We start from the raw sequence: 24,474 nt of genomic DNA on the forward strand, positions 1-24,474 counted from the left end.
TTCTTGTTAGTGAACAAGTTTCCACTGATGTAGAAATTTCCTTCATACCTTTTCATAAATGCGAGTGCTGACAGTTTTATTCATGGTATACTCCTAAAAGCAAAGAGGGATCTATTAGAATTGGTGCATGAAGGTTAAATTTGCTCTACCCCTCCTTCTCCAGACTCTCACATCAGAGTGTAAAACAATTGAGTAACTTGAGAAGCACGCCTCAAATAGGAGTATCGGAAAATTTCAATTTACAGAAAACTCACCACTACCATGTTTCCATCTACAATTTGTCTTTTGATTGTTGTCTCCTTGCCAAGCCATTTTTGGACATGAATCATTGAACCATTGCTTAATGTTACGATGCTCTATAAATGCATAAAGGAATCAGTTAGAAATAGCAATTCACAACATTTTCACCTACAGAAGACTTTTCATCTACTTTTTAATTTCTGTTTTGACATTTTTTTCACCCAAATTCTCCCCTCAATTCTTGTCATAATTTATTATCATCAAACTAGAGAGGTATCAAGTGAGTATTCAGTTAATGCTCTCCTTCCCCGAACGATACCTAAACTCTTTGTGAATAATTGTTCTCTTCTATATGCTCTTTTATACAAAGAGATCAGAAAAAAATAAAAACACGTCAAATTTTTTGGCCTGTTAACCATCAGAATAACTTGCAAAAGGGTTGAATTTAGAGATATGCAATAGTAATTAACAAAACAAGCCCAAAGTGACTTGGTAATTAATCAAATTAGATATGAATGAATTATGCTCAAGTGCTTCCTAGTTTTTTCTGGATTGTGGAACACCAGAAAGACTTATTTAGTTCTTACCTTCACTTTCCGACTGTCTGCTGTGATTTCATCAAATTCTTCCCCAAGTTTGAAGGAGATCTCAGTGTTCTTGAGGGAATTTTCTATTTTGATGTTCACTTCATCCCCATTGGCACTAATACTGATTATCGGCTTTGCTAACCCCACCAGGTTCCGGGCTGCTGCGCTCATTCCTGTAAAGTGGAGAAAGCAATATGCCTTCCTAAGACATTTAGGAAGAAGTGCTAACAACCATGTTGGAAAGCAATTTAAAAAGAATACATACTTCCTCCGTTCAGGTTTTGGGTAATGCGCTGTAATTTCTCCAATGCTCACTGTAATAGCTAGGTTGAGCCAACCAAGCTCATTGAGAAAGTGTGTCAGTAATTACACTTGACATTTTGAAAAGCTAAATTCACTTTTTGAGGCCATTGTGCCTCATCGAAAATCTTGGGGACTCATGCTTCCTCTAAAATGTATAGCTGCATGGTGCCTTTTAGTGAATCAGAACTCATGCGTTACCTTGTGGAGTGTTTCAACAGCTGTGAGGGGGGTATTACTGTCTGCATTTTAAAGATGAGTACACAGCATCCTAGAGAGGGAGAGAGGCTTATTCTAGGTGAGGTGTCTGGTAAGTAGCAGAGCTGAGATTTAAACACAGGTTTTCTAACTGAGAATTTTAGCACGCTTAGAAAAAAAAAAGCAAAACAAGAAATACAATTTTCAAAGTATCTAAACTCCTCGAAAAGATTATGACTTAGGAAGCCCAAGCCCCTCTTTTATTTGCAGATTACATTCAGATCTGGCCAAGAAAAGAAGAAGTAGACAAATGAGTTTGGCTTAGAGCCTGGCCCTGTTCAGGTTGGGGATTGTCCATGGTCAAACTTGATTCCTGTAATAGGTGGGCAGAAGAGCTGAATCTTCTCTCCCTGTACCAATAGCAAACTCGATTTTGCATTCAGACTGTGAAACTGACAAGACACACCTGACTGTGGAGAAGCAGTGTTAGCTGTGGATGACACAAGAGAGAAGAGCGAGGTGGTTATAACCTGGGCTTGACCACTTGTGAGCTCGGGCATGTTGTTTCCCTTCTCTAACCTTCGGCTTTCTCAGTAGCAAAACGTGGACAACTATAGTGCTTGCCTCCTAGCTGTACTAGGAGATTAAGTGAAAGCACTTAGCATGGCAGTGGCACATAGTAGGTGCTCAGCTGTTATTCCCTCTTGTCCTCTGCCTCAGTCCACTCTCAGTCAATCAAGGGCTACTCTTGCCATAAGCCCAAAGTTTCTTAGTTGTCCCCAAATTTAAACTCCAAACAGGTGGGTCTATGAATCCATGAAGAAATAGAGAGGTATGTTTCTCCTATCTCCCTAAGAAAGTTAACACTACACATGAAAAAGGGACAAATGTTACATTATGAACACACTGACTTATTATGCATTGATCACCTCAACCAAATTTAAAGAAGAAAATAAGGTTAAAAAATTTTTGGCTTTATATGCAGTTTATTATTGCAAGGAAGACTTCTCTTAATTAACTATTAAAAATTAATTATTAAATAATTACTGTTCTTCTAGCATTAGTGAAGAATAGTTGAGTTGCTATAGACCTGAGCCGTTATAATTGATGTTTATGAACTTGACTATAGAGCTAAAGAATGGATAGGGTATAGACTTCTGAGAAATAGCCAATGGAGAGACATTCAATGAGTAAAAATGTTCCGTTTCTCCAATAAAAAATTTGAAATTCTTCAAAATAATGTTTTTAAGTATCTCTCATATATATGAAGACTCTAAAACATTAACCAAGTAGAAATTTCATTTGTTGCTTTTGTTCTTTTGAAGTTATAACTTAAAGCAAAGCTTGAAACAAATTTAGCTGATAAATTTAATTATAGAAATTATTATCTGTAAATTTGAAGCTAAGAAATGCTATTAAATGAAATGATGAAGCTGGGGAGAAACTCTATCCAGGGGATAGGATGAATATTTTCAAAAAGGATAAATGGACTTAAATATAAAGATAATGACAAGGAAGTATATGTGAGCTTAGTATTCCAAAATGAGACAATTATTACTAGTTATTTAAAAAAACAGGGCACCTGGGTGGCTCAGTTGGTTAAGCATCCACCTGTGGCCCAGGTCATGACCTCATAGTTCATGAGAAGCACAGAGCTTGCTTGAGATTCCCTCTCCCCCTCCCCCCCCCCCCGCCCCTGTCCTGCTCATTCTTTCTCTCTCAAAATATATATACTTTTTAAAATCAAAAGTAGATACATGAACTTTGTTAATCTTACATGACTATTTCCTAAGATCACAAAAAAGAGAATTATAGGAAAATTTATTGTGAAATGCAAAGCTGACCATATAACAAAATGTGTTGCCAGTTTCTAAATCTTGTAATGGTATTTCTCACCTAGTTGTTTCATGTATTCCTCAAAGTTTTCACTGGAGATCAGCTTCCAGGTTCCCAAGAAGGGCTCAATCATGATGGGAAGCTTGTTGAGAAGAGGCACTCACAACCAAAAGCGAAAGAAACTCAGGGAATACAGTGCTGCCAGTATCTTAATTTAAAAGGCATCTTCATCACGTGACTTCTGAAATAACCAATGAGCAGCAACAAGACCAAACATTCTAGGCACCAGCATGACTCATTTTATTCACCCCCAAATTAAGAAATGGAAAATCAACATGTAAAGCTGAATTTAAGTCAATGATTATAGCTTCTAGGAAAGAGACTTACACCCCCAAGTCACTTGATAAGTATTATTTCTGGAATGGAGATAATTTTCAATAGCCCTTTGAAATTTGAATGCTGAGTCAACTCTTTAGGAATATCCCAACAAATGTCCAATAAACACCTGACTAAGGTGGTTTCCCCACCTGAGAGGAGAAGCACACCCTTGCTTGATCCACCTCAGCTCTTTTTTGTTTGGACACATCATGGTTCCAGGGTACCCTCTTCATTAAAATAATAGTCTCTCCTCCCTTCCTTGCAGGGTTGATGAATTGATATCAGTTAATGTAACTGAGATGTCTTCAGTTTCTCGGAGGGAGGCATAGAGTATTATTAATATTATCATTGTTCATCAAGAGTGATTGCCACTGAAAGAAAGGTAACAATTACCATTGAATGGTGTTTTGTGACTTAAGCCCTAAAAAGGAGGTGGAGCTAATGCTTGGAAAATTCATCTTTTAGGCTTACCAAGTAATCTTGATATTAAAAGATACCACTTGGAAAAAAAAATAAAAGATACCACTTGAAATTGTGAAGAGAAGTTTTAGAGAGAAAAATGGCATTTTGATATCTGCATTCTAAAAGAGAAAGGCAGTAGATTATTTAAATCTCTGTACAGTTATTTCTGTAACCTAAGTAATATGGACTTGGCAATTTTGCCTTTACTAAAAAGGATTAGATTCAGAAGCTCTAGATTTCTATCACGACTTTTAATTCCAGTTGTTTTGAACAAGACCAGAAAATTAGGCACCAGAAGAAGAATATTCATACTATTATCTGCCTGTGTCAAATAATTCTTCAAAGAAATATTTATTTAAATCATCTGTTTGTGGAAAAAACAAATTTTTAAGAAGGTAGACATTTTGGCACCATAATGTTATAATTTAAGTGGAATAAAGAATTTCTTTTGATGACAACATACAAAGAAGAAATTTACAATGCAGTCTTTTTATAGATATAACAGTCATTAAAATATTTGGAGGACAAAACAGGGGAAGCAAAAACGCTAGACTCACTTTCAGGAAACCAAGACCTGTCCCCAAAATAAGTGCCTTAACAGTTGAAAATATACTCGGAGATGATATTCAAATAAAGAACAAGTGATCAAACCTTGCTTTACTGGTTCTAGATGTGTGCTTACATTCTCTGCTTGAAAGATAGTAACATAACATGGCGATGCATGTTGGCCCATGGGGCAGTGTGACATTAGTGTCATCTTTCTTGTTCCAATTTCCCTACCATTGATTGATTCAGGAATCAATCCTGTGGCCCATATAGAACTCAGTTGTCCCATGAGACCAAAGGAAAAGTAAAATTTTTGGCTTCCATAAAATTCCCTTACCCCTAAGGGAAAGAGCCAGAGAGATGGTTTCTCTTCTCCTCTGCACATTTTGCTTTTTTGTATATGTGGGGCTGCTGCATCCATTGTGTTACCAACTCAGAGATGCAGCCAAAACTGAAGATGACAGAGTGCAAAGTGGGGAGGAACGAAGGCCATTTAATTTCTGGAATTTTATATATGTGAATTAATAAATTTCATCATTATTTGAACAATCGTGTGTCTGAGTTTTTGTTACTCGCAACTTAAGCCTTCGTAATTGATATGCCTCAGTAAATAGCTTTACCTAAATGATTAGCTTCAAATCTCAAAACAACCAATTGCATGTATCATCTGATGTTGGCCTTGTGTACAACAACTATCGTCTTTTCAGGTCCAATTCAAACATCTCCTTCTCTGTGAAACTGGCTCAGAGCTAGTTGATTCCTATTACGTAATACAACTGTACTTTACCAGAAGTATATTAGAAAACATTTCTCATGGTATTACAACTAGTTATCTTCCAGCTGTCCCCTGAGTTATTTCATAAGCGCCTCAAGCAAAGAAAATATTTCTTACTCACCTCAATATCCCTAAGACAGTAGCTGGTATACCGTAGGTGCTCAATAAATGTTTTATAAATGAATGACAAAAGGAATAAGCAGTGTTTATTTCTTTTAAACTGGCAATTCCCCTCATTACTGATCTTAATCTAACAGTGACTGTAAGCAAGCTTGTAATATACATTGTTCTCTCCAGACCGGCCGATGTGACAGGTCTTTCATTACGGTCATCAGATGATAGAGGGATTCCCAGACTCCCTTGGTCTTTGCTCCGTGTCTCATTATTACCATGTGAGTCTCTCTTCTCAACTGAGAATGTGCTCTGCTGCCACCACCACTTGCCTTTGGCTTTTGTGTTTGATTTTAAAAGCAAACCCCGGGGCGCCCGGGTGGCTCAGTCGGTTAGGCAGCCGACTTCGGCTCGGGTCATGATCTCGCGGTCCGTGAGTTCGAGCCCCGCGTCAGGCTCTGTGCTGACCGCTCAGAGCCTGGAGCCTGTTTCGGATTCTGTGTCTCCCTCTCTCTGACCCTCCCCCGTTCATGCTTTGTCTCTCTCTGTCTCAAAAATAAAAACGTTAAAAAAAAAAAAAAAAAATTAAAAGCAAACCCCACCCCCAAAAGACACCATTCCCTCAAGTAAAAAAATGTTCAAGTGAGGCTGTTCATAATTGTTAATTCTAGTAAAGGAATCAGGATAGAGCAATTTGTTTTCGAACATTTACACATCTTGTTTTCATGATAGCTTCAATGCTCATTTCTTCATTATCTCATTTCTGTATGTTTCTCCAATATCTCATTTTCCATAGTAACTTTTTTCTTGTGACATTTTAGAGGTAAAGGAGTCTTTAATAAATTTTAATTTTGAGATGCTACATTCCCTATTGGTGAGGAACAGTGGTAAAAATAAAAATATACTGGAAGCCATGAAAGTATTCAGGAATATGTCTGGTAATTTACTGCTATATATATATATATATATACATATATATATATATATATATATATATATATATATGTATATATATATATATATATATATATATACATATACATATATATACATATATATATACTTATATATAATACTTTATATATACTATATATATATATATATATATATATATATATATATACTTATATATAATACTTTAGCTGGAGCCACAGTAGATTTATTTTCTAATTTTTTATTGTGGCAAAATACATGTGTCATAAAATTAACTATCTTGACCATTTTAAGTGTACAATTCAGTGGCATTAAGTACATATTATTGCGCTACCTCACCACCATCTACTTCCAGAACTCTTTTCATCTTGCAAAACTGAAGCTCCATACCTACTAAACAAGAACCCGATTTTCCCAGTCTCTTAGCCATTGGCAACCACTATTCTACTTTCTGTCTGTACCATTTCAACTACTCTAAATAACTCACATAAGTAGAATCATACAGTATTTGTTTTTATGGTGACTGGTGTATTTCACTTACCATGCACTTCTTAAGTTTCTTCCATGTTGTACCATGTGTCAGAATTTCCTTCCTTTTTAATGCCTAATAATATTCCATTGTATGTAAATACCACATGTTGTTTATCTATATGCCAATGGACCTTAAGTTGCTTCTCCATTTTAATTATTGTGACTAATGCTGCTATGAATATGGGTGCACAAATATCTCTTTAAGACCCTGTTTTCAGTTTGTGGCGGTGGGGGTGGGGGTGGTGGAGGTGGAGTATATACTTAGGAGCAGAATTGCTGTATCCCATGATAATTACATTTTTAATTTTTTGAGGACCTGTCTTCCTGTTTTCTACAGCAGCTGTATCATTTACATACCTATCAATGGTGCAGAAGCATTCCAATTTCTTGACATTTTCACAGACATGTTATTTGGTTTGTTTTTTTGATAGTAGCCATCTTAATGGATGTGATGTGGAATCTCATTGTAATTTTGATTTACATATCACTAATGATTAGTAGTGTTAAACTTCTTTTCATGTAGTGGACATTTGTATACTTCTTTGGAAAAATGTCTTTTCAAGTCCTTTGCTCCTGTTTGAATCAGGTTGTTTGTTTTATTTGTTATTGAGTTTTAAGAGCTCTCTATATATTGTAGATATTAATTTCTTATCAGATATATGATTTGCAAATATTTTCTCACAAAAGTAAGTTGTCTTTTCACTCTATTGATAGTATATATCAACACAAAAGATACACACAGATTTTTTTAAAACATTTATTTTTGAGAGAGAGGGAGACAGTGTGAGTGGGGGAGGGGCAGAGAGAGAGGGAGACACAGAATCTGAAGCAGGCTCCATCCAGGCTCCGAGCTGTCAGCACAGAGCTTGATGTGGGACTCCAACCCGTGAACCCTGAGATCGTGACCTGAGCCACCCAGGTGCCCCCACACAGATTTTTAATTTTCATGAAGTCCAATTTTTCTATTCTTTTGTTTCCTGTGCCATTGTTTTCGTGTTTCAGAAATCATGGTCAAATCCAATGTCATGGAACTTTTTCCCTATGTTTTTTTCTAAGAATTTTATATTTCTGGGGAGCTTGGGTGGCTCAGTCGGTTAAGTGTCTGATTCGGCTCAGGTCATGATCTCCCAGTTTGTGAGTTTGGGCCCCGGTCAGGCTCGGTGCTGACAGCTCAGAGCCTGAAGCCTGCTTTGCATTCTGTGTCTCCCTCTCTCTCTGCCCCTCTCTCACTTGTGCTCTGCCTCTCTCTCTCTCTTTCAAAAATAAATTTTAAAATGTAAAAAAAAAATTTTTTTTAAAAAGACATATTTAGGTCATGGATTCATTTGAGTTCTTTTTGCAGATGGTGTTAGGTAAGGGTCCAACTTTATCCTTTTGCCCATAATACCTAATTTTTCCAGCACCATTTTCTGAAGACAGTCCTTTACCCATTGAATGACCTTGGTACATTAACTGAAAATTATTTGACCATTTATGTGAGGGTTTATTTCTGGACTCTATTCTGTTCCATTGGTTTATATGTCTGTCTCTACTAGCAAGTTTGATTATAATAATAGCTTTGTAGTGAATTTTGAAATCAGGAAGCATGAGTAATCCAATTTTATTCTTCTTTTTCAGAATTGTTTTGGCTTTTTGTGGTCCCTTTAGATTCCATATGAATTTCAGAATGGGTTTTCTATTTCTCCAAAAAATGTCATTGGGATTTTGATTGGGAGTCCATCAAATCTGTAGATAACTCTGGGTAGTATGACATCCTAACTATATTAAGTCTTCGAATCTGTGAATATGGGATATCTTTCCATTTATTTATGTCTACTAAAAATTTCTTTTAGAAATGTTTGCAATTTTAAATGTATGAAACTTTTAGCAAAAGCTGATTCCTTTAATTAAGTTAATTAAGTTAATTTCTAAGTATTTTATTCTTTTTGCTGCTATTGTAAATGGAAATGTTTTCTTAATTTACTTCTCAGGTTGTTCATCGTTAGTATATAGAAACACAACTGCTTTTTGTGAATTGATGATATATCCTGCCGCTTTGCTGAATTCATTTATTCTAATAGGTTTTTTTTTTTTTTCAGGTGAGTGGAATCTTTAGGGTTTTCTTCATATAAGATTATACCATCTGTGACCAGAAATAATTTTTCTTCTTCCTTTGTTAGTTTGGATGGCTTTTTTGTTTTCTTGACTGACTACTCTGGTTAGTACTTCCTGTAACATATTCAATACAAATGGCAGAAGCTGACATCTCTATCTTGTTCCTGATTATACAGGAAAAACTTTCAGGTTTCACTATTAAGTGTTATGTCCTCTATGGAGTTTTCACACAGGGTTTTTGTTACATTGAAGTAGTTTCCTACTATTCCTAGTTTGTGGAATGTTTTTACATGAAGGAGTTTTGAATTTTCTCAAATTCTTTCTCTGTATCAATTGAGATGACCATATGTTTTTTCCCCGTTCATTGTGATAATATGGTAGATTATATTGACCAATTTTTGCATGTTGAATCATCCTTGCATTCCCCAATAAATTCCAATTGGTCATGATGTATAATCCTTCTAATATGCTGCTGAATTCTGCTTGCTAGCATTTTGTTGAGGATTTTACATCACGATTCATATGGGATATTGCTCTGTAATTTTTTTCAACTATCTTTGTCTGAGTTTGATATTAATGATATCATATGCATAAAATGAATTAGAGAGTCTTCTTTTTTCTTTAATTTTTTTTGGAAGAGTTTGAGAAGGATTGGCATTAGTTCTTCTTCAATTTGGTAGAGTTCACCAGTGAAACCATTAAGCCCAGGACTTTTTTTTTTTTTTAATCAGATATTTGGTTCCCGGTTACTCCTTACTAGTTACAGGTCTGTTCAGATTTGCTATTTCTTCATGCTTCAGTCTTAGCAGGAATTTGTTCATTTCATCTAGGTTACCCTATTTGTTGGTGCACAGCTGCTCAGAGTATTCTCTTGTAATCCTTTCTATTTCTGTAGAGTCAGTAGTAATGTCCTAGTTTCATTACTGATTTTAGTAATTTGAGTTTTCTCTCTTTTTTTCTTAGTGAGTCTACCTAAAGCTTGTCAATTTTGTTCATCTTTTGAAGAACCAACTTTTCATTTTGTTCATTTTCTTTTTCATTTTTCTATTTTCTATTTCATTCATCTCTGCTCTCATCTTTATTATTTCCTTCTGCTAGCTTTGGGTTCAGTGTTTTCTTGTTTTTCAAGTTTCTTGAGTTGTAAAGTTAGATTGTGGATTCGAGAACTTCTCTCTTCTTCTTCTTTTAATATAAGCATTTTTAACTATAAATTTCCCACTTAGCACTACTTTCACTGTGTCCTGTAAGTTTTGGTATGTTGTGTTCCAGCTTTCATTCATCACTAAGTGTTTTCTAATTTCTCTTGTTATTTCTTTTTTGATCCATTGGTTGTTGTTTAATTGCCAAAAATTTGTGAATTTTCCAGTTTTCCTTCTGTTATTGATTTCTTCATCCGATTATGTTTGAATAAGGTATTTTGCATATATCTTTTTAAATTTACTGAGGCTTAATTTTATCCTTTCTATCCTGAAGAAAGTTCCATGTACACATGAGAAAAATATGTATTCTGTGGTTTTTGAGTGTTCTATACATGTCTGTTACATCCAGTTGATTTATTGTGTTTTCTAAGTCTACCATTTCCTTACGTATGTTCTGTCTGGTTGTTCCATCCTTTATTGAGAGTGAGATTTTGAATTATCCAACTATTATTGTAGAACTGTCTATTTCTCTCTTTAATTCTGTCACATTTTTTTATTGAGATATAAAAATTCTGTCATTTTTTGCCTTATGTATTTTGATGGTCTTTTACTAGGTATATAAATGTTTATAATTATATGTTCTTACTGTATTGAAACTTTCATTTAAATATATAATAAGTCTATTTTGTCTTTTGTTGGTATAGCCACCTCTGCTCTCTTGGTTACTATTTGTATGGAATATCTTCTGCTATCCTTTGATTTTCAACCTATTTGTATATTTGGATCTAAAGTTAGTCTCTTGTAGATAGCATATAGTTAGACTTGTTTTTTTTTTATTCTTTCTCTTTATTCAATTTTTCTTTCGACTAGAGTATTTAATCAATTTATATTTAAAATTATTAGTGATAAGGAGGGATTTACTTCTGTCATTTTGCTATTTATTTTTCATGTGCTTTGTAGCTTTTTTTGTCCCACATTTCCTGATTTACTATTTTCTTTTTTGTTTAGCTGATTTTTTGTAATGAAACATTAAAATTCCTTTCTCATTTCCTTATATATATTTTCTATAGCTACTTTCTTTTTGGTTACCATGGGGATTACATTCAAGACCCTAATGTTATAACTAATTCTAATGTGAATTTATGCAAGCTTAACTTCAAAAACATACAAAAATCTGCTTGGTATTTGCCAAGTTGTTCTACTGTAAAACTAATTAATAAGCAATTAATTACAATTATCTTCCAAGGCCTAACTCAAATACATCTTCTTTGTTGAAAATTTGACTACTCCAGGACCTGTTGGTCCTGCTTGCCATTGGCTCCCTTCAGTCCGTAGCCTATACCACATAATTTAGTATATAATGAATTTCTTCCCCTATATTGTGTCTTTATTCATTCTGTTAAAATGTATTGAGGGATTACCATGTTTCAGGCACTGTGCTAGATTCTAGGTATCCATGTAAGTGACCTGCTCTAGAGGCAGTGACAACCTAGTGAACGGGAAAGAGAAATGAGAGTGTGGTAATATCTTGTTATAGTAGGAACACATACATTTTTCTGTGATCATGGGGAGGAAAGTTTTAATCCTTTCTAGATTTGAGGGGTAAGGGTAAAGGAAAGAGAAGGAACTATTAGGACAGTTTTCCCAGGTAATGTGATGGTATTCATGCTATTTCTCTACTACATTAAGGACATGAATATGAGGTTGTCATTCTTTCTGTGCTCCATACACCACATTTAGCACAAAGAAGACAGCATACTTATTCATTCAAGAATCATTTATTAAGCTCTGACTCTCCTGTTCACTGTACCAGGGTCTGGGAACCTAGCTACAAATTTGACATCATCCTTGCCTTTGAGATGCTCTCAATAAGTGATTTTTGTGTGTGTGTTGCCTAACATTTTCTGTTTGTTTGACTACATGTAAATCCTTTTAATGTATTCTGCATTGGGATAGGGCTGGTGTGTGAATTAATGGATGGATCCATAATTGGATGTAAGGTCAATATTGTGTTTTTCACTAACTAGAGAGATGTTCACCGATAAGCTATACAAGGGCTGTGCCTTACTCCTTCACCCAGCCATTTCCTGTACTCATACAGCCTGGCTAGGAGTGCTATAAACACACTGCTTAAAAGCTGAACCCTAAAGATAAAAAAAAAAACATCACCACCTGACAACCATTTTGGAGGCTTACATGTTCCAACTCAATGACTTTACAATCTATTTTTCTTCTTAGCAGCAATGCACCTGTAAGAATTTTTGCAAGTCCCTCAGAAACCCTCAAGTAAGTCTCACATACAAGTGATAATCCCTTTCTCTTTTTCTGCAAATAAGAGAACAAGTTTGTGAAAAACCATATTTTATATGATAATATTAAATTCAAGTAATTTACGTGAAAAATAAAATAATTCATAAATTTTTGTACTTTGTTATTGGTAGTAACATACTTTGGCATACCACACAGTGGTCAAGTCACAATAATAACTTGGGTGAAAATCACTATTCTAAACAAGAGGCTAGGTCACCCGCTCAAAATTGATGCATAACTTGCAAAAAATTTTAAAAATTTAAGTCAGCAAAAATTTAAAGTAAAAATTTAAGCCAATAATGCTATGGGATTTGGAAGAAGTATTTATAAGCCAGAAATTGTAATTCAATGATAGCAGTGACAGGAATTAAAGAAAAGAAAGGATATGCTGGCCTATTGTGTCATCCGATTCTCACAGTTTCTAAAGACTGAGTGAATGGCTTTTTGAACTATTCATATCTTCTTCAAGATATAGATGGACTCTATACCCATACATCTGTTTTTCTGAGAAGTATCTGCTTGGCCCTATCTCTCTTCCTTTAAGAGTAGAACCTTCTTCTTTTATTTATTTTTTATTTTTTTAAATGTTTATTTATTTTTGAGAGAGTGAGACAGAGTGTGAGTGGGGGAGGGTCAGAGAGAGGGAGACAGAATCAGAAACAGGCTCCAGGCTCCAAGCTGTCAGCACAGAGACCAATGCAAGGCTCGAACTCATGGACCACGAGATCATGACCTGAGCTGAAGTCAGACACCCAACCGACTGAGCCATCCAGGCACCCCTAAGAGTAGAACCTTCTCTATGTTTCTGTATATGTGTTGGTAGAAGTAATGTTAGACAATGGAAAATTATGTGACCTTCAAAGAAGTCCCAGGCAAGATAAATTGGAGAACTGATACTCAAAGATATCTTTTGTATTGTGGCCTTAGTTTTATGAAAATATAGAAGGAAGAAACCAGCTTATCTAGCAAATATACATTAGACTGGATCTTCTTACTCTATGCTTCCATACTGTCTGAAAAATAAGAATTAAACTTGAAAGTACATTTTGAAAATAACTAGATCCACAAATACTCATACCTAATGAAGTGGTACGTAATGCAACTTTGTAAAGAATTAGCACAGAGGAACCATTAAGGGATGAGGAATGTTCAGGACAAAGGAAGGGAAAGTTCTAGACAGAAAGAAGCAGGATACACACACACACACACACACACACACACACACACACAACTAGAGGCAAAACAGAGTATGAAAATTGCTTGGGATGATTGAAGCAATAGCAAGAAGTATAAGACAACGAGAGCAATGATAAAACTAAACAGATGAGAAAAGACAAGCATCAGACAAAATATACATTCCACGCTATGGAGATTGGACCTTCTCTGGATGCAATGGGAGCCATTTGCAAATGTTTTAATCAGTGAGTGTCCAGGTCAGGTTTCCATTGTGCAAATACCATTTTTTAAATATACAGGGCTTGGAAAACAGAAGAGAGAATTGACAGTAAAAGAGGGAGATTTATTAGGAGAACTCTGAAGCAATTAAAGAAAAAAATGTTTGGAGGTATTGGCAATGGGAATGAGAAAAGCAAACATTAAAGAAATTTTAAGTTAATAGAATTAACATGATTTTCAAAAAGTAAAATAGATACTGTGGAGGGAGGAAGAAGACATATTCAAGGATGATTTAAGATTTATGGAAAAAGTAATTAGACAAAACATGCTGATACTCACTGAGCTTTGGAAAATAGGATGAAGAACAAGTTGTAGGTAGTGGGTGGAAGGGGGCAACAATGATAAATTTAGCACAGAATATGTTGACTTGAAGTGCCTGGGACATCCACTTGACTACCTTCAAGTCTTTCTTTTTTTCCAGTTCTCCCTTATTATTGGATTATCTCATCACCATTTGTGAATTAAGTTACCACTAGGATACTGATAGCTTCTAGACCTATATCCCATCCTGGGTTGCTCTCTTGAATTTCAGATACTATGTCTATTCCCTATTTAACTTTGTAGACTTACACTCTAAACCTAAGTTTCCTCATCTATGAACAGGAATACTAAAATCTTCTTATAGGATTATTTTGAGCATGCAAAGTGCCTGGCACCAAAGTAAGTGCTTAATCAATATTGGTTTCTCAAGAATTTTCCTAATCAGTCTGTACAAGTCTTCTCCTTTTGAGGTCTTCAATCCTCCAGTGAGCCCAAAGTAAGAGTCTGACTCTGTTTTTGCAAAGAAAGTAAATTCTTATCATCAGGAACTTACTTTACCTCTTCTGGCCCCTTCGTATCTTAGTGTTGTGCATAAAATAAGTACTCAACAAATAATGGAGTTATTCTTAAAGGAAACATCACAAACAGAATTATATCAATTGCAGCACATTAATAGACTTCGGCTGACTATAAGATATAAGTATATAGTATGGAAATTGTAATCTATTTACGTGAAACTCCAATAATATCTCGAACAGCTGCAAAATTTCCACAAAAGGCAGAAGAAACCTCCTCCCTCCCTCCTTCCCTCTTTCTCTCTCTCCTTCCCTCTCTCTCCCCAACACATACACACACACACACACACACACACACACACACACACACACACCCCTCTATCTAGGAAACCTCATTATCATTTTTGTCTATTTGGGGGGGGGGGGGAGTGGGAATTCCATGGAGATTTTATCTGAATAAAAAGTTCCAGAACATATTCAATACTTCATTTAATAAAAAAGTTCCACTAGGAGGAAAAAGAAAGATTTGGAAACCACTATAAGAACATTTGCATCATTACTCATTACAAAGTTGTCATGTCTTTTAAGGAAAGAACATTATGGGATTATTTGCACTTAATCTTTGAGAGATTCCAGAGATAGCTTGGTTTACCAATAATTTTTCAGATTAAAAATTATATTCTAGAAATAGTGTCTACAACATGTATTGCTGGTCTTCCTCTCAATGCTCCAGAATAGGTAGGTGTGAAATGGCAGGACTTGGCCCAGCTGTCTGTGGGCCACTTCACTACATTCAAAACTACCTTAGATATTTCTGAGGTAGTTACTTGACTGTAGGCATGCTACAGAAGGACTGCGTATTCAATAATAGCAAATTTATCATCTACCTAAGAAAATGGAAAATTCATGAATATTTTTTACCTTGGATTATTATGAAAAATCATATTATACCAGCAATAAAGCAAAAATACAATTTTCTCTTTCCTTCATTGGGTTATGAGTAAAAAATTATCCCACACAAAGAAAAACTCATTACATCACCTTCTAAACCTAAGAAGTTTTATTTAATGAACATACCCACATTGAATAAAATCAGTTTGGGGGGAAATTAGTTGCTTGCTAATTAGTAGAAAATAACAATATATGTTTGGACAATATATCCAACAGACTGTCATAGAGTTCGATGCAAACTTCAGCTCAATGTCCCTTGGTTTATGCTCTCTCATAAATTCTGGTAGAGGTGACGCCTTTCATGATACATTCCTAGACACACACAAAAAAACTCTTGGTCAATCATGGGACTAAACTATGGGTTTATTTATTTTACCTGTAATATTGGGAAGGAAACAGTATTTATTTGAAAACATTTGTTCTGGGCTCCTATATATACCTGGTAATGTAATAAGTTAGGAAGATAAAAAGACCAAGAAAACACAAGTCTTCCCCTCAAGGAACTTTACAATCTATATAGTGTGTGAGCAATACAAGCAGAAATGCATAATACAATATGGTGTGTGCTGAGAGCAGTCAGAGAATGCTTCTTGAGGGACAGCATGCCTCGACTGAGCTTAAAAGCATGAAGGACAATTGCCAGAGTGAAACCATAATGCCAATGGAATCACTTTTTTTTCTACATAAGCCAGCATGATTAGGTAGAATGGTGAGTATAAGATGACCAAGCAGCAGAGCCTAGAATTAAGCAACTAGAGGATACTCACCACGACCAGTTTATCATCCACTCGTTTTCTCTTTATGGTGGTTGATTTTCCATCCCACTTCTGCACCTGTACCAGGGCACCCCCATCTAAGGTTATGATGCTCTGTGAGCATAATAAAAAATGATTACCATTTGTATAAGGTAGAGGAAAATAAAATAAAAAAGACATCACCTTTGAATGAAGGAATATTTTGAGGTCACTAGTAATTCTAAATTGTAAGAATATATTAAAACGAAAAAAATGAGTGGTAAAAACAACAGCATATAAATGATACATTATGATCAGAATACTATACAAACACATATTTGAAATAATACTGTGAGAAAATATAGGCAATAAATTTATGTTGAGATGATACTCATAGGTGATCTTTTCCTTTCTTCTTCCACTCTTTCATAAACATTCTCTGAAATGTTATTTTTATTTCACTTCAAATACTCTATATATTGTATGACAAATAAAATTTATTAATCACTTTTTTGAAGAATAAATACAACTTTATAGAAAGGAGAAGATTCACCAAATACATATCTAAGAGAACATGGCTTAGGTCTAGGAAGTCAGGGATCTTTGACCTGTGATAAAATAGTTTCCCTCCTTTTACACAAAATGACTTCTTCTTGGCAGCAGTCTTTTATTTGTTGATTTTTTTAATTTATGTTTGAGAGAGCACAAGAGGCAGGGAGAGAGGGAGACACAGAATCTGAAGCAGGCTCTAGTCTCTGAGCTATCAGCACAGAGCCCAACGCAAGGCTTGAACTCATGAACCGTGAGATCATGACCTGAGCTGAAGCTGGATGCTTAACTGACTGAGCCACCCAGGCACCCTGGCAACAGTCTTTTAGAAACCAGGCTTTTTATTCTGCTCCAATTCCTTCTTTCTCACCTTGACTTTTCTGTCATCTGCAGTAACTTCATCAAATTCTTCACCCAGTCTGAAGGAAATCTCAGTATTTTTAAAGGTGCTTTCTGATTTAATGGTGATCACATCCCCGTTCACACTGATGATCATGTTGGGTTTGGCCATGCCAGCCACTTTCCTAGTGGCAAAGCCCACTCCTACAGTTGGGAAAAGAAAAAAAATGTCAAGTTTACAATTTTCTTTCACATCTTTAAGTTAGAGCTGTACTGTGTGCGTGTGTGTGTGTGTATGGGTGTAGGTGGGTGGGTGGGTGTGCATAAAAGGAAAAAAAGAACACCAGTGAATTTCTTAAAAACCTCATTTAAATAGCTGCTGCAGATAAGTAAAGCAGACTAATATTTAAAGGAACACATGTCATGATTAAGTGTAAGTCTATTTTACTTTCTTCTGAGTTTCGGACTCCACAGGAGACATACTGTTAATTTTCAAAAAGATCAAATCTTCTAGAATACACACATACATACATATATATGTGTGTGTGTGTGTGTACACACACACACACACACACACACACACACACGTATATTCTCTCTTCCTCTGCCCCTCTCCCCAACTAGTGCTTGCTCTCTTCTCTCTTTCCAAAGAAAATAATAATAACCTGTTTGGGTGTACAAAAGTCGCCCAAACATTTCATAGCATTTGCTGCCAAGTCCTATTTTCTTGGCTTTCCCAAATTACTCTACTATGAAATGAAGATTCTGGTTAATTTATCCAAAAGACAAAATGTTTCCTACATTTATACCATCTAAGAATGGTGATATTATTCCCAGTAAATTGTAGGAACTGTTAAAGAGGGTCTAGTCAATTTTGAAAATGTCAAAATTTAAGAAATCACTATTTTATTAAGTTTAGAAATCAATACTTTTACTCTCAATCGCCTCAGATACAAACCCCTCTTTTAAAAAAGGAACTTCTTTTCTTGTGTCAGGTAAGGGATGAACAATTTGCAACTTCATGTAGACAGTGGGAACTTGCTGTCACTGCATATGTTGCACAGAATTTATGACAGCCATGGATGTGTTGAATTTTTCAACACATGTACATAAGCCTAAGCTGCTGCTTTGATGAAAGGCTACTTATACATGTGAAAGGTTAGAAAGAGGGGGTAAGAAGGAGAGAAATATTGTCCAAAACAAGTGATGCTGAGGCTCTTATTTAGTGCCCTGTCTGAAAAGTAGCCACAGGTGGAAAGATATTGCTTCATCAAGTCCTGGCCCTGTTACAAAATATACCTTTAAATACATGGAGTGAGTCAGTATAATGAAAGGATGCAACATCAAGTATAATTCCAGAATGGCTGACCTTGGGAAAAATCACATTCTCCACTTGCTTTATTCAGTCCTTCTTTGACTGATGAAAGTAATACCTGCTTGCTGATCATCAGTTAGAGCAATTAATTTCAGGAGTTACCCTATTGTCTTTCATTATCATCAGTACTTTATAATTTTAAAACAGTGGTATAAGAATTTAAATGTAAGTATTAAAAGTGCAAAATGTTTCTAAAACTCAATAGCAAAATAGCCTCAAATCCTGACATTTCTGTATCAGCACTAATCAGCATTCTGATTAGTTTATTGAATCACAACTAGTTGATATTCTAGAAAGTTAGATCTCACTTATGCTAAAGTCCCTAATTTCCCTCCTGTCTTTAAACAAAGAAAATAGTAGTAGTTATAGACAAGCAAAAAATATACCATATGATTTAGGAAAAAGATAAAGTCTTAAGATACAGAGATTAAATCTTAACCCCTGTAAAAACCCCTCCTCAAATTGCTATACCTGGATATGACTTTATCATGCACAGGGGTATGAGGAGAGGGGCTCTCAAGGTAGAAGCTGTCTGAGTGAGAACTGGCCTCCGTACCCCAATGCTTCACCACCATAATCATCTAGGGAATATTCACACAACACTGGCAATATTAGTAGAATCCACAAGCTTAAAAGCCTCCATTATCAAGGAGGGGTACATTATACATATAACATTGTCCTTTTGACTTACTTGATGATCCTATAGTATCCCATGTAATTCCTAATCAAAGAAATATTTAACCCCTCAAAGGAACATATTGTCTGAAATTAAGATTTTGGTTCTCATAAAAACAAAAACACAATTTAACAAATTGACAGTGAGAAAATAAAATAATTAGTTAACATATGTTTGCTTAAAAATCACATTAAATAGAGAAATACAGTGTTTTCAGTTTCAAATAAAAATTATTGAATGCTAGGAAATAAATATAGTCTTATTTATTTCATATGCAAGAAAGAATGACAGAAAAACAGGCAAAGAGCCAAGTAACACAAAGATAACCCAGTTCAGCAGTCAAATAAAATCTTGTCATTTCTATAGACTGTAAAAATTCCAGCTAGACCCTTTGTCATATTGGTTCACCTTTAGGAAGCATGCACTGTGACTTTGGTCTAGAATGTTCCTACAAACAAATGATTCTGGCTTGCTACTTGGATAGCCTCTATGTAGAAAGCAGCATTTCCTATCTAACCCATACTCCCAGGGTGAAAATCATGCATTAACCCTATCTCCCCAGAGAAAAAGTTATAAATCCAGTCATCCTACAACGTATTTTCTTACCCACTTCTTTCATGTAATCATCAAAGTTTTCACTGGAGCTAAGTTTCCAGGTACCCACAAATGCATCACACATTTTATGAGCTTTCTAGGGTTATCTTCAAGATGAGAAAAAAGCTGCAGCTGTCAGGAAGGTGCTATGACCTTCTTGAGTCCAGATAAATTCCTTTTAAAGATGCCCAGATCATGTGATTTCAGGAATAACCAATTGGGGATCGATATCAGAGCATTTCCTTTATTACCAGCCTCTGCCTTTTTCCCTCTGAGTCATGTTTTAAATAAAAGTTTCTCAACTCTGCTTCTCCCTGGCAAATGGACATTTGACTTAGAGTACAAATTTTTTTAAGCACTGACAAAATATTTTCAACAGGCAACTTTCCTGTTTTGACAGCTTAATGTTCACTGCATTGAATTTGCCACTATTATTTCCATACATACTTATCCTAGTGTAGAGCAGGTTAATTATCTTGAGATGAACTTTGACCCCCTGGTCTGGAGTTTCTATTAAAATTACAAATATGTGGTTCTTTTGAATTGAGGAACGTAAGAATGACCTTACAGATTCTTTTTTATTTTTTTAATTAAAAAAATTTTTTAATGTTCTTTACTTTTGAGAGAGACACAAAGTGCGAGTCGGGGAGGGCCAGAAAGAGAGGGAGACACAGAATCTGAAGCGGGCTCCAGGCTCTGAGCTGTCAGCGCAGAGCCCGATACGGGGCTCAAACTCATGAATGGTGAAATCAGACCTGAGCCAAAGTTGGACGCTTAACCAACTGAACCGCCCAGGTGCCCCTGACCTCACAGATTCTTAAGTAATTTCAAAGGCTCTTTGAGACCCTACTGTCTCGGGAATTACTTGTCAATTAAAATAAAATAAGTAATAGCATCTTAAAGTACGTCAGATTTCTCGTTTCAATTGTCTTGCATGAATGAAAAAGAAATTATCCATCAAGAATCTGTTGATTTAATTAGTAATGATTTAACCTCACTCCTTCCATCCCCTAAATGAGAGCATAGTGTTTATTTCCATAGAATTGGGGCTTAAAAAATAGGCCCCATTCCAAAATATGCTCCCCATACTGAGAAAATTCATCCAGTTCCTGAACGATGTTATTACAAGCTCTAAATTTATCCAGATCTAAATGGCGTTGCTTTGCTTGAAAATGATCAGAAGTGGTGTTGATGTCACACTATCAAAATTTTATTTCCTTCTTTTACATAGTAATTCATGAGATTTCTTTTCTAGAGTAATTCTGTCTTTCAGTCTCCTCTTAACCTATACCAGAATGGTGAAAGATGTTTGTATGTGCAACAAACACCCATGAACATACCCAGATTTTAGAAAAGAAAAAAAATAAAATATTGCATCAGGATGAATCACTACTCTGTGTGCCCTACAGAGCATATGATTGATTCACAACCCATGTAAGTACCCTGAGGGCTTCCCAGAAATGTCTGAGAGAGAGGATTCTATGAAGGACAGGATTTTCTGTAGGCAAGCAGGTTGCTATGAAGGCCTGATAAAGCCAAGTTACAATAGTAATTTTTAATTGTTGCATGTGTTAATGGCACAGTAATAATGTTCATCCACTCTGGACTATTGCACAGATACAGGGACTGTGGGTGATGTACCATTCCGGGCAGACTTCCTATTATAAATGTGTCTGTTTCCCACTGAATAAGTAAATAAAAACGATCAGTCTTAATACAGTGATAACTTGACAATGTTCTAAATTAATAACAGTTGGCTTTTTTGTTTTGTTTTGGCTTTGGCTTGTCTTTTTAAAGATTTTCTTAGGTATACAACAAAATTGAGAGAAAGGTACAGAGATTTCCCATGTACCCACTGCCCCTACACTTTCATAGCCTCTGCTATGATCAACATCACTCACACTTTTACCAACGATGAACCTACATTGACACACCACAATCACCCAAAGTCTATAGTTCACTTTAGGATTCACTTTTGATGTTGTACATTCTGTGTGTTTGAACAAAGTATAATGACATGTATCCATCATTATAATATCATACAGAGTATTTTCATAGCCCTAAAAATTCTCTGTGCCCTGCCTATTCATCTCTTTCCCACATCCCTTAGTTCCCAACCTGTGTAATCACTGTTATTTTTACTGTCTCCACAGTTCTGCCTTTTCCAGTATGTGGCCTTAGCAGATTGGTTTCTTCTATTTGGTAATACGCATTTAACTTTCCTCCATGTCTTTTCATGGCTTAGTAGCTCATTTCTTGTTAATGCTGAAAAATAGTCCATTGTCTGGACATACTGTAGTTTACTTATTGACTCACCTACTAAAGGACACCTTGGTTGTTTCCAAGTTTGGCAGTTATGAATAAAGCTGCAATATACATCCACATGCAGGTAGAGACCTACACATACATCCACATGTAGAGACCTACGCTTTAGACTCCTTTAGGTAAACACCAAGGAGCATGATACAGTAAGAGTATGTTTTGTTTTATAAGGAACTGCCAAATTTTCAAAGTAGCTGTCCCATTTTGCATTCCCAATAGCAATGAATGAGAATTCTGTTGTTCCATATGCTCACTAGTATTTGGTGATGTCAGTGAGTCTAGATTTTAGCCGTTCTAATTAGGTGTGGAGTGGCATCTCATTGCTGTTTTAGTTTGCATTCTCCTGATGATGTATGATGTGGAGCTTCTTTTCACATGCTTATTTGCCATCTGAATTTCTTATTTGGTGAGCTGTCTGTTAAGGTGTTTGGCTCATTTTTTTAGTTGCGTTGTTTGCTCTCTTATTGTTGAGTTTTAAGGGTTCTTTGTATATTTTGGATAATAGTCCTTTATCAGACATATCTTTTGCAAATCTTTTCTCCAGTCTTTGAATAATGGTTTACTTTTCAAAATATGTGTTAATGCTTTACTTTTAGTAACAAATTGCTTTAGACAGATTTTGAAATGATTATTACATTTGAATATATATCTTGTGTACTTTAACACTGCAATTTAAACATTTTTTTAGAGATGGACTGCCCAATACTAGAGTCTTTAGTCACACACAGTTCTTGAATACTTGAAATGTGTTCACTATGATTCAGAAACTGAATTTTTAATTTTACTTAACTTTAATTAAAATTTAAGAAATGATCCTCATACAGTTATGGGGAAACTTTTAAATATGTGTGGAAGGAACTGAGTATGTGAATCTACTTTTTCAATTATAGAAATGTCTACATTTTATGAAATCTAAGTGTCAATCAAGCATTTCAAAAGAAAATTTAGAATCTGAATTGAGAGGTACCAATATCTCATTAAAAACTTTTACACTGATTGTGTAAACTATGAAATGTTGAAATTATGGCATTTTAGATATATTGAGTTAAATATAATATATTACTAAATTTAGTTAATTTAATGTTTCTTTTTTACTTTCTTAACCTGGCTACTAGAAAATTTTAGATTACATATGTGGCTCACATTCTGTTTCTATTGAGTAGCACTATTTTTATTCAGCACGTGTTTCAGGCACTTAGCTAGCTACTGGGGATTCAGTATGGACAGCCTTACCAGGCAACTGCTTGCTCAGATAGAGCTTACATTCTAGTACTGAGGAAGATAATATCCAAGGAAATCAATAAACCAACATCAGGTAGTGCTGTTTCAGAGGAAACAGAACAAAGTAATCTGACGCAATGACCGCTATGTGGGTTGGCAACACTAGGTGGGGCAGTTCAGGGAGGTCAGCCAAAGGAAGTGGACCATCGAGCTGATGCCTAAAGGATGAGAAGAAAGCAGCCATGGAAAAATGTGACGATAGATGTTCCAGACGCAGGAAATAGCAGGAGTTTTCTGGCTCCATTCTCGCTAATGACAATTTCACCTAAATATGACCACCAAACACTAAACTGTGACAAACATATAGATATATGTTCCTATAAACCAAGACAAAAGTATAGATATATGGTCCTGATGAGCAGAGTCTAAGCTCCGTTAAGGCAGAAACTTTTATCGTGATTATTTACTGGCACATATCAAATAATCAAGTATTCAACAAAATGCTTGAAGGAAATCCCACTTAAGTAAGTTAGTGAGAGTAGAGCAACACTCCTGTAAAATTACCTCAGGAATATTTCTATGGGCCAGTAGTCTCATGTTCCTATGTTAACATGTTTACAGTCTGATCATTACTGGAGAAATGGCATAGTTGAAATTTTCTAGAAACAAAAACAGACTCCTTTACTGATTTCATATAAACAAAAATAGTAGTCTATAGTAAAGGAACTTGGTAACTTAAAGAGCCATGAAAAAATTAACATATAAGAAGATTGTTGGGTCTACATGAAAAAATTTCATGCTCTCAGTTGTGTAGAGTAACAAAATAAGTTTGCCAGAGTTACATGAAGGGATGTTGTCTTTAAAAGCAGCTCAGTTTTAAATAAATGAATAAATGAATGAATGAATGAATGAATAAACAAATAAATAAATAAATGCATACATGCAGCTTAGTTTATGTTCCAACCACATGGATCATCCTGTGGAATGATGGAATATCATCCTGTGGAATAATATTCTATGAACAAGTCCACTAAGTTATGTA

The 24,474-nt window shown here is 35.3% G+C and overlaps 2 protein-coding genes across 2 annotated transcripts; both read right to left on the minus strand.

Annotated features, from left to right (window-relative positions):
• Positions 1–42: 42 nt before the first annotated feature.
• Positions 43–3,294, minus strand: LOC122211088 (fatty acid-binding protein 9-like). The gene is made up of 4 exons (XM_042924173.1): positions 3,222–3,294; positions 828–1,000; positions 255–356; positions 43–93 (listed from the first exon to the last, which is right to left on the minus strand). Exons 1-4 carry the CDS (start codon positions 3,292–3,294, stop codon positions 43–45), a joined length of 399 nt encoding a protein of 132 aa, XP_042780107.1.
• Positions 3,295–15,706: 12,412 nt separating this feature from the next.
• Positions 15,707–20,027, minus strand: FABP4 (fatty acid binding protein 4). Its single transcript, XM_042923668.1, has 4 exons — positions 19,902–20,027; positions 17,276–17,448; positions 16,390–16,491; positions 15,707–15,934 (listed from the first exon to the last, which is right to left on the minus strand). Exons 1-4 carry the CDS (start codon positions 19,972–19,974, stop codon positions 15,884–15,886), a joined length of 399 nt encoding a protein of 132 aa, XP_042779602.1. The 5' UTR covers positions 19,975–20,027; the 3' UTR covers positions 15,707–15,883.
• Positions 20,028–24,474: the final 4,447 nt, after the last annotated feature.

This window comes from Panthera leo, chromosome F2, assembly GCF_018350215.1.
Source record: "Panthera leo isolate Ple1 chromosome F2, P.leo_Ple1_pat1.1, whole genome shotgun sequence".
NCBI lineage: Eukaryota > Metazoa > Chordata > Mammalia > Carnivora > Felidae > Panthera > Panthera leo.